Below are 11,099 nucleotides of genomic sequence, written 5' to 3' on the forward strand. Positions count from 1 at the left end.
CAATCTGACAGTGATAGGACAATTGGTAATCATAATAGGTAATTGAGAGTGGTGAGGTGCTTGAATTGAGGCTGACCAGACAGGCTGCGGATGCCCCATTCCTGGAGCTGCTCAAGGCCAGGTTGGATGGGGCCCTAGGCAGTCTGAGCTGGTGGGTGTTGGAACAAGATGATCTTTAAGGTGCCTTCCAACCTAAGCCAGTCTATGTTTGTATGGTTCTATGATTCTGAGACAGCCTGGCATTCCCACAGCCATGCCTTAGGTTTATTTCTTCACAGTGGCTCAACAAAAAGATCTCAGAAAGCAACAAAAGATCTCAGATAGCCTTGTCTTTGAAGTTTACACTTTCTCCTGCCCTGATTAGTGTTTTTCATTTTTTCAATTTCTACTGTAATTGTCTTTTCTTTCTTACCATCTCTCCTTCCAGCCATGCCTTACTGACAGTTCTGCGCTAAAAGCTCTGCTGCATAAAAAGGCATCAGTAGCAAAATTCATCTCTTTACAGGTGACCCTCACTCACACTCTGCACTGGTTTCCATTTTCCGTAATAATGGATTTAATCTGATTAGGTTTAAGTTTTCTGAGTCAGATCTGACTGCTCTAAGTGGTTCTTTGCTTAATTCTGGGTTTTGCAGGGATGCAGCTTAAGGGAGTGATTGTCCCTCTCCCTGCACCAGTAGAGCAAAACAAACCTCAGGAGTTTTCTGCTAAGAATGAATGAATAGTAATTACTAAATGTTTAGTAACATGAGGTTACCCTTTTCCCCTCTTTCATTCTCCTGTACTCAGGCATTTTGGGGTTTTGTTTCTGTTTTCATTGCTTTCCCTTCTCTCATCCAAAATTCCAGCTAATTCTAGAAGGACAGGAAAATATTGCATGCTTTCTAAGATTGTATCTGTGTTCCCACTACTGCTCTTGCCAGAGATAAGCTTTGGAAATAAACCCACTGTAATATCCTCAAGAGAAAGATTTTTATCCTCATTTAATATCGTATCTTGCGCTGTTATGGGATGTGGTGTTTCCTAGGAAGATAAATTCGGCATTCCCACAGCTGGTTGTTATATGAAGACACTGTGGAGTTAAAATGAATATTTTCTCTAAATTTGTTGTTTCTTTTACTGCTAAAAGCTTGGATTGTAGTAAATGGAAGCTTTTTGTTGGTTTATTATTTTTTTTTCCAAATTTTGTTGTGTTCTGTGCTCTTGTCCTTCATCTCACTCACATTGGTCTGTGACAATGGACTGTTTGACACCAGATATTGTTTATCTGGTGTCATTCTAAGATATTCACTGAAGGACAGTTTGATTTTCTTCTGTTTGTTTTTGTCAGTATATGAGCTATCAAGTCTGGGTTGTGTTTTCTTTTTGAATTGACAGTGTCTTTTTAAAAACACAGCCTGCTTTGTTATGCCTTGTTTCTGTAAGTAACGGGTTAAGTTGAAGTGAATAAATTCCATCTTTGAATACTGACAACTCTGTTTTACTTCTTACCATGATTTCTCATGGCACGGTGAAGAGTGGTCAAGGATAACAAGATACCAAAGCAAAATACGGTATCAGTACTCAGTGCTGAAGCACAGTGAACTGCCTTGTGCACATGCAGTACACCATTGTTGAACAAGTTTTGCTTGCTGAACAAGTTTTGCTTGCTATTTAAAAAATAGTAATATTTTTAAATAATATTGTAAAAACAAAAAAAGAAAGTTTTTTTTGTAATTATAATTTATTTTATGTCAGAAGAAATAAGGTGCAGGTGAAATTCTTTTTCCTTCTTTTCTTCCACCACCACCAACAAAATTTTTTTCTTTTTGAGCCATTTAAATCTTGCTCTGGGCAAATACTGCAGCCTTTTACTTCAGGCTGACAGAGGGCAGCATTCTGGTTCTTCTGTTGTGAGAGGTGGGTCTTCAGTGACTGCTGCTGAAGGTACTCCATGAATGCAGTGTGTGCTTCTAGCTCCAATCTTGAAACCACAGACATCCTATCATATACACACTTAGGTTCCATTAAGCAAGGGAATATTTAAGTGAGTTACTTTATACATGTTTTTAACAGAAATGTTTGTTTTCTTGTGCTCCCACTGTGTGGGAGGGCCACGTGTCTGATTGCATCATAGGTCACATTAATGGCTCATTCCCAGCATATGCCTATAAAAGAAAAACTGAACTGAGAATAAATAAAAAATAACACAATTATACAAAAATAACAACAATTTATTGCTATGGGGCATGCTTAAACCAATAGCACGAATAACATGTATCTCAGACATAGGCTATAAGAAAAATGTTCAAAAGCACCTTTCCTGTACCTTTCTTTTCAACCTCAATTTGTATAAAGCCACTTTAATCTCAACCCAGCAACTTCAGTTTGAACTTATTAAAAATAATTATTTTACGGAGCTTTTTCCAGGAGATAGAGCTTTCTCAGGAGTATTCGTATTTTTAAAAAGGGCAAGCTCTTTAGTTCTTAGCTTCTTTCTCTCTCTGACTTCAATGATTTCCAAGTCAAAACGTTTGCTTTTTCTTACCCTTTCTGCTCCCATTGCCACCAACTTCCTGCCCTTTTAGTATAAATCTGCAAGGCTCCAACCTGAGCTCAGCTGGTTGTGTTTCCCTAAATTCCTGCAACGGAGAATTAAACCAACAAACCCATGTAGATGTTTGAGGCAGCAGGGGGCTCTTTGTGCAGATCTTGGAGTATTGTGAGAGAGTAATACATTGTGTACCTGCTTTCCTAACCCTAATTTTACTGAAAGACACTTGAGTAAATTGAAGAAAAAGCCTGCAGTTTAACTTCTTTTGTAGTAGAGGTATCAAGTGAACACTTTGCAAGATAGGATGCTCTAAAGAGCTCCATTTCAGCTCTATTCCTTTGATGATCCACTTACTTTTCTTCCTTCGGAGTTGCAAAGTGAAATGCTTTCTGACCATCACCTTCAGTAAGTACTATGGAAAAACAGATTAAACATAGCACTGGTAATAGCCATTTTCAGACTTTTTTATTTGTTTGTTTTCCTAAAGGTCCAGAAGGGGCAAACCTCTTTATTTACCACCTCCCCCAGGAATTTGGAGACCAGGACATTCTGCAGATGTTCATGCCTTTTGGAAATGTTATCTCTGCTAAAGTCTTCATTGACAAACAGACCAATCTGAGCAAGTGCTTTGGTATGTCAAATTTAATAAATTAAATAGTAAGAACCACATGCACTGCATTGAAAAGGGGTCAGGAAAGAAAATTAACAGCAGTGTGAGAAATGTCATACTGGAATCTCATTCCCAAAATAATGGACTCCTAATCCTCAAGTGAGTGGAAGGATGCACAGGCAAACTAGTTCTAACTAAAAATTGGATGTGAAAAACAATAATAATCTTCCAGTCTGACATCTCGCATAAATGTGTCAAGTACATGAAACTAATTACACCCTATGTGGGGGAATGTCATTTAGTATACTATTAAGCTGCCTTATTATGGATAACTAATTATTCTCTATTGTATAGCTGAGCCACTTAAGAATGCTCTATGTTTAACCCATTACTTCTACATTACAGGAATTTCTTTCTTCTGAATTAGGTACAAGATTGTGCAATTAGTGCTTGAATGGCTTGCACATGTAGTTCAGAACACGTTACTGGCAGTTGGTGTCTAGATATGCAGCTATAACTGCTTTGGGCAGGTGCCAATGCATTATGAAGGGCAGTATATGCCCTTACCTTAGGGCAGGGATGAAGGCAGCATCGACTGATCAGTGTCAAGTTTCCTAAGGAATGCTCTGAGCTAGCAGAAAGCTAGATTGCAGTGGAGGAAAAGATGATGTTTTGGTTGTTATAAAACAAATTCTAGGGTTAGTCAGGTGGGCAGATGTTCTTTGAATGACATAGGTGCACCAGTTTAGTGACTTGGTAGAGTGGAAAACAGAATGTTAGCTAGTGGTAATTAGTTAGACTGCAGTCTAATAACTGTGATTCCAATGCAAGGCATGAAGAGAGCATGGGAGGAGGACAGAATCGCTGAAAGAAAATTGTGTGAAGGTTTGACCCAAAATACTGGAGTTTCCAGAAAAATGACAGCTCTTTCCCAGAGCATAGAGAAACAACTGTCTATATGATAAATTAGTCATGACAGTCCCTTTATTTTCAAAAACTCCTTTGTACTGGCGCTGTTACTCTTTGAACAGCACCATTCCTTAATTTTCAGGCTTCCCCGTTAACCATAATACATGTTTCTTAGCTTGCCTATCATTACATTTTTATATCTACGTTCTGTTAAAATGTGTCTGTCAAAGGTTTTGTCTACACAAGGGCCATTCAGGAGCAGCTTTTGCTCTTTAAACCATTTTGGAAGGAGATGAATTTATCTAAACACACAATACCCAAACAAGAGCAGCAGTTATCGCACTACTCAGAAATACCTACTGCACTAGAATTCAAGTCATAGCACAATCTGAGTGTTTTTCACCTAAAGACAAATCCTTAGTACACCTGGAAAGTAATTCACTTTAGAGAAAGGGTGCAACATTCTTTCTGCATTTTCCCATATATTTTTTGGTCCCTGTTTATGCTTTACAAGAAATTGTTAGTATTTAGACTAATATAGTCCAGTGTATTTCTGCAGTGGGTTAAAACAGTCCCTGAGGCTATAGCAAATTTGAAAAGTGGAATTGAAAATGACTCCCTATTGATCTGGAACCAGTTCAGTTAGTATGTTGGGGTGACAAAATCATTGTTGAGGTCTCCACGAATCTTGATGAAATGTCAAATCAAGCTGTGTTAATCGAAACGCAGCAATTGTGATCACTAATGAAAAAATGTAGATTAGTTTGAACAGGCAGCTCAATTCATCAACTTGCTTCCCATACTAGGTTTTTGTGAGTTTCTTTTTACTGTTTGATTACCTACCTACACATTCATCTGGATTTATGGGACACAATTACCTTACTTAGAATGATGAACTGAGGCAATCTTGTTTGAGGGAAAACAGAGGGGTCAACACCCAATGGATGGAGCAGTCCTCTGTCTTTTAGGCATTAGTCAAGTTTCACTAACATTGCAATTCCTCATTCTTCCTTCCCCAGATATTCTGCCACTAGCGAGAGAGTTCTGCTTTAAAAGCAAAAAGTACTATGCTGGCAGAGGAAGTTGAGATGCTCAGATACAGTAGGTGACTACCCGTGTGATGCTCCTAATCACAGGCCAGAATTAATCCTGCAAGTTTAGCATACTGTATCCATTGGCCCAGTTTTACTAAGCAAGAATCACCTCATCTCTTTGTCGTCTCAACCCCATATTTGTATTTCAAAAGCTTTTTTTTCCTCTCTCTTTATACCCTCACCCAAAAACTGGCACAATAGTGCATCTGAATTACCCGTTTCTGACTCGTAATGGCCATTGCTCCTAGTGCAGTTTGGGCTTGATTCTTTTTTGTTCAGCTGGTATGGTTGGGGACTTTTTGGAAGTCAAATTACTGAGAGCACTACAATGCTCTACAGCAGAGTGAGCACTACAATGGTGAAAAGATTGCCCAAGGCCATCCATTGGTAGAATTGGAAAGAGAAGGTACATTCCAAGTGAATCTTGGAGTAGTGATAATAAGCTTTTATGTAACACTGCCTCACAAAATGAAAAATTACTTTTCTTTGCAGAAAATGAGCTTTGGTATTATTTGCTTTCTTGTCCAGCTCAAATGGATGCTCAAGAGATTAAACAGTGATGAGGATGACAGGACAGTCCCTCTACCCCTGAAAGTACTCTTCCGTGAACTCTCGTGAGCTCTAGCTGATTCTGCTGACAAAAGGTTTCACTCTCCAGCCTTCTCATTTTTCATAAATCTTACAATAACAGAAATGAGAAAATGTAAAAGGCAGGGGAGAAGGGATCCGGTGACATCCATGTGTAAATTCAGTCTGCCACACAGCAAAATCGCTACTCAAATGATTAAAAATATTTATCCTGGTTACAAAGGTACCAAGAGATTTAAAACAAAAATCAGGATCATCGTGACATATGCTTTGAAAATTGATAAGGAACATAATCCCCATGTAACCTGCAATTTAAGTTTCAGACCAAAAAAAAAAAAATAAGAATGATGAACGGTTGCAATCAGAATCAGATAAATAAAGGGAGAGAATGCCAGACTCCTCCACAAGCTTTAGAAGTGAAGGTTGATGATAAGGGACAAGATGAAAGTGTGACAGGCTAATGTAGATATAGCATTCTATGTACAGAGACAAATTGTGAATCAGAATAACAATTGAATGATAAAGGCTGATTCCACTGGTGCAGCACAGAGGATGTATATTTGAATTTGTGACTGTCAAGGAAACTATTAAACAGACGTTGAATGAAGTGCCTTATTACATCCCTCTGGAAGGTAAGGATAGCCTGAGATTATTGTTCTTCTGTCAAAAGAGGAGTGTCTCATTTCATGGCATAAACAGTGGGAAGAAAAGCCACCTCTGGGTGTACTCACTTTTCAGTATTCCCAATTCATAGATGCCACCTGATGACTAGTTTAGATCAGTTGTTTAACTTTCAGGTCACTAAGACTAGCTAAGATAAAAAGGAACTAAGATAATGAGAATTTTGTAGCTAAAGACCATTCTGATTGCTCTCAAGAGAACATGAAGGTCAGGAAGGCTGTAGAGGAAACTGCTGACGTGTCAAGGAAGGTAAGAGTAGCTACACTTTGGTTATGGAATATCTGCCTGGAAAGTGCTACAGCTGCCTTTCAACTCATGATAGCTATGTCTTTGTTCCTAAGGAAATTCTAGTGCTTGAGGTCTGTGAGCTGATGGAATTAGACAAAAGATTGCAGTGCTAAGACAGTGATTAGTCATGTGGATAGATAAGATCTCCTAGAAGATTTTCTAGAAGAAAAGAAGAAAGTGATTAAGCTCTTCAGGATAAGGCAGTAATATTAAGAGGAAATGATCAAGGGAAGAAAATGAGGAAGTGACAAGTTACTAGAACCAAGTAAGGTATCAGGGAACATTTATTATCTCTTAAGAAGTTGATGACTAATCAACCACATGAAGCAATTGTGTTGGCTTTGGCCAGGAGAGGGTTTACAGAGATTTAGGTGATAAGTTTTTTTTTAGTGGAATAAGCAGATGTGAACCTGGATTATCAGAGAAGAATCGTAAGTAAATCGTTTGGTGAAGGTGATTTAAGGTGAACTAGAGGGAAGGTCTGTGAAGGAGGGAGGGCAGACAGGGACCAAATCACTTGTTAAGTGGGGTTCTTTTCTTTACAATGAGGGAAGCTCTGACACTGAAGAAGAAAGAGGGCAGCAGTGCGAGTTAAGTAAGAGCCATAAAAGAGCAGGTTAAAATGATGGTAAAAAGAGGTTTTAAATCAGAAAAGGATGCAGGCACTAAGCATAAATGAAGAAAGCTGATAGAAGAGAGCAGCTGAGAAGTATTGAAAACAAAGTGTATGGGAGGCAGCTTTAACAGACTGAAGGGATGTATATTAAGGCAAATTCGAGTGGAAAGAAGAGGGAGCATTGCAAAGTGTGCATAATAGTGGGCTGGAATGCAGTAGTAATTAGCCAGAGCAGAGACAGAGCAGCAGTTAGGTGAGCCTTGCAATTACAAGTGGGAGGCCCAGATATGAAAATGAATTTTGGGCTTCCTGAATCAGGGAGATTTGAGTCCATTATGAACAGAGCTTTTTGAGTCTCGCAGGGAAAAGAAAGCTGAGCCAGGCCAGCCATTCTGAATTACCTGAGCAAGCATTATCCCCCCTAGTTAGTGCTAGCAACTGAGCAGCAGAAGATCTGAAGTTCTCATCAAGCCCTGCCATCGTCTTTATGATGTTGCTTAATTTCGATCCTTGCATGTCCCTTTTGGGACCAAGAGGCTGAATTAATAAACATTTAATGTACCTTGAGGTCTTGAACTGGAAGGAGCTGCAAAAATACAAAATATTAATATTGCAACTGTCCCAGGCTGGGCCCAAGGAGATGGTTGTTTAATACCATCCAGGACCAGTGCTCATGAGCTTACATTCAGAGGTGCAAATGCACACAGGCATCCAAGTTTGGGTTTTGTTTTTGTAACCAGGTATTCTGTTTCAGCTTCACATCAGCAGATTGGGCTAATAGACCGGGATGTATGTAGATATCACAGTGAAAAGTATTACAGTGATAAATATCTACAGTCTCTAAGGTAGGTATATTAAAAAAAAAAACAGATTGGGAAACTGCATTGCACCAAAACTGGACGACCACATCCCAAGTAGAAAACAAATACTGTAAAGGTAAAGGAGAAGGAAAAGAGAAAGGTAGTGGGATATAAACTGTGACCAACTAAATAAAGAGAGATAAATGTGTCAAACAAATAGCAATAATAAAATCCGAACAAAAGCCTTCTGAAATTTGTTCTAACCTACAGTTCGCTTTCTCTCCCGCCTCCGTTCTGTGTCTCATAGGTTTTGTTAGCTATGACAATCCAGTCTCTGCACAAGCTGCTATCCAGGCTATGAACGGCTTTCAGATTGGCATGAAACGCTTGAAGGTTCAGCTGAAACGCTCCAAAAATGACAGCAAACCTTACTGATCTTAACCCCAGATGCTTACTGCTCTTATTTTAGCTTTCTTAGGGTAAGTCCCATGAGCAAACCTGTCCTCTGCAGGGGGGTTAAGAGAGAACATATAGCCAACCTTCACCAAGAGACAGTTATTTTTACAGTTACCACTTCCATTTCCCCACTTGTCCTTATTACACTTGGCTCACATTTCCTCGCCAAGTAATTAGTGAGTTGTGTTACTGTATTTTGTTTTGCAGCATAATTTATCTCCTTTTTGAAAAACAAACGTCTTGAAATTCAAAGCAACACACACACACTTTCTCTCAAAAAATGTGCAATTTAACTCTGTGAACCCTGGTGCCATTAGCACACAATAAAAGTTGTTTTCTATGGATGGATCCTATTTTACCAGGGTGGCACCAGCAGTTTATAGGTTAAAGAGAATGGCCTCCTGCCAGTTGAAGCACTTATTTTGCAACAAAAAATTTGAAACAAGTCTTTCCACTGCATCAACTTGTTTTTTGAGAAGATTTGATTATTTTTTTTTTTCTCAGTTCAAAACAATGTATTGTTATATATTAGTCTGATTTTACACTGGTCTTTATATTTCACTTTTTTTTTAAGTTCCTGGTTTTTTTTGGAAAGGATTAATGTAAAAAAGATTTAGAGATCTGTTTCTAAAGCTACAGGGTTTAAAATAAAAAAATAAAATAAAATAAAATGAGTGACAATACTTGATGTTTCTTGAGAGATAAATTTAATAATAATAAAAAAGAAAGCCACAGGCCTGTAAATTTTATTTGTAAAAAGCATTTCTATTTTTATACAAAATTTTTACTGCCTCAGAAATAATGGAAGTTATTTATTGCCTATTGTTAACTTATTGGATACCTAAAGAGCAGCTCTCTATGCTAGCTAGATCCTTTGAAGTAGTCTCTAGAGTAATTGTGCCAAGAATGGGCGCTTTTTCATTGTTGAACCCTACACCCTTTACAGTTCATGCTTTTATCCTCTTGTTTGTATTTGTCTGGTTATTTTGTTCGTAGTTTCCATTACCTAGTTTAAAGTTCAGTCGTGTGGCCCTTTTTTTCCCTCCCTTTACCTTTTTGTTACGTTTGTAGAAGCTGGTTCTTTCCTCTCCTTTCTCCCCAAAGACGAATCCATTCTCTCTGACTCCTCTCAGATGGATTCTTTTGGGGTTCCATTGTGCTGTTGTTGACAAGTATTGTAAGTTAATGCAAATTGTGTGAACAGCTCATAGACTCTACTCTACTGATAAAAGATTTGCATTAGTTTTCTCGTGCACCCATAAAAGTGATTTTGTTTGTGCTGCATAGATTCTGTGTAACTTTTTTCCTCTTCCTTGTTTTTTCCCTAGACATCTCCATGCCCGTTAGCCCATCGTTTGCCTAGCATGTCCCTGTGGCGTCTCAAAAAAAAAAAGTTTCATCGTCCCGTCATTGTTTCTGATGTCTTTCTGACCTCACATCATATTTGGTTCTCCTACTGACCTTTGATCTAGTTTGACCTTTGAAATTTGCATGTGACCTCATCTAGCTATGAATTCTGGGAAGTCAATGTGAAAAAACATTGCTGCATTCATGCAAGACTGAAATTTATTATTAGATAAATTAATGATAGGATTTAAAGACAACCTGTGGCAAAATGTTTTTTCTTTCTTTTTTTTTTTTTTTTGTTTTGTTTTTTTTTTGTTTTTCTTTTTCCTCTGGGTTTCGTTTTCTTTTGTTTTTGTTTTTTGTTTTTGTTTTCATTTCGTAAAAAAATAAAATAAAATAAAAAAACAGACTTGAAAGTATTATACAGGGATTGGCATTCTGCCTGGTCACTGGTGACAATAGCAATATGTGTCCAGAGGCACAGAATGTTGGTTTCTAACAGACTACTTCCAAAACAGTTTGAGAAATAAAACTGTCTGATTTTAAGTCTCTAGAGGTCTGTAATAGTTTTTACATTTTTCAGGCAGTGTAAAGTTTTTTGATAAGGCCATTTTAGGTGGCTCACTTTCTCATTAAAATATATATATAGAACCACTTTTTGTAGATTAGTATAAGAAAATATTTACCCTGTTTTAGGGCAAATGCTACCTACTTGTGTCACCTTTTGCTGAACTGACTCACAGTTAGACAATCCATGGTTTAATGCACATGAAATTACCTATATTTTATACTGTTTCAATGTACAGAAGAAAGGTTACTGTAAAATGTGTTACGTTGGTGCTTCTGTGAATTAAGTTGTGGTTTCATCATGAGTCTTATGGTCTTAAGTGTTCTATGTTTATAAAAGACGAGTTTAAAATTGGTTTACTTGAAGAAGGAGAACAAAAACGAGATTCAAAAAAAAAAACAAAAAAAAAAACAAAAAAAAAAAGTTGTTTGCTTAAAAAAAAAAAAGAATTTCATGTGAAAAAAAAATTAAAAAGTATTCCAGAATAAGTTTGTGTTGGCTTGTGACGCATTGATGTCATTTTTTTATTGTGAACAATTTAGATGTGTTTGTGTTCAGCAAAATGTGATCGGTTTTTCTTTTAAAGAAAAAAAAAAAATCAGTGAAACT

At 37.6% G+C, this 11,099-nt stretch overlaps 1 protein-coding gene across 17 annotated transcripts in view; it reads left to right on the forward strand.

The window, feature by feature from the left end:
• Positions 1–10,261, forward strand: part of CELF2 (CUGBP Elav-like family member 2) — a 367,962-nt gene extending 357,701 nt beyond the window's left edge. For all 17 annotated transcript variants that reach the window (XM_042872814.1, XM_042872812.1, XM_042872813.1 and 14 more), the window contains 3 exons: positions 3,021–3,164; positions 8,427–8,598; positions 9,904–10,261. In XM_042872814.1, the coding sequence (XP_042728748.1) occupies positions 3,021–3,164; positions 8,427–8,554 (272 nt within the window). In that variant the 3' untranslated portion in view covers positions 8,555–8,598; positions 9,904–10,261. The remainder of the gene's footprint in view (positions 1–3,020; positions 3,165–8,426; positions 8,599–9,903) is intronic.
• The last annotated feature ends 838 nt before the right edge of the window (positions 10,262–11,099 follow it).

Source organism: Lagopus leucura, unplaced genomic scaffold, assembly GCF_019238085.1.
Source record: "Lagopus leucura isolate 7727_CA_CO unplaced genomic scaffold, USGS_WTPT01 Super-Scaffold_100008, whole genome shotgun sequence".
NCBI classification, from domain to species: domain Eukaryota; kingdom Metazoa; phylum Chordata; class Aves; order Galliformes; family Phasianidae; genus Lagopus; species Lagopus leucura.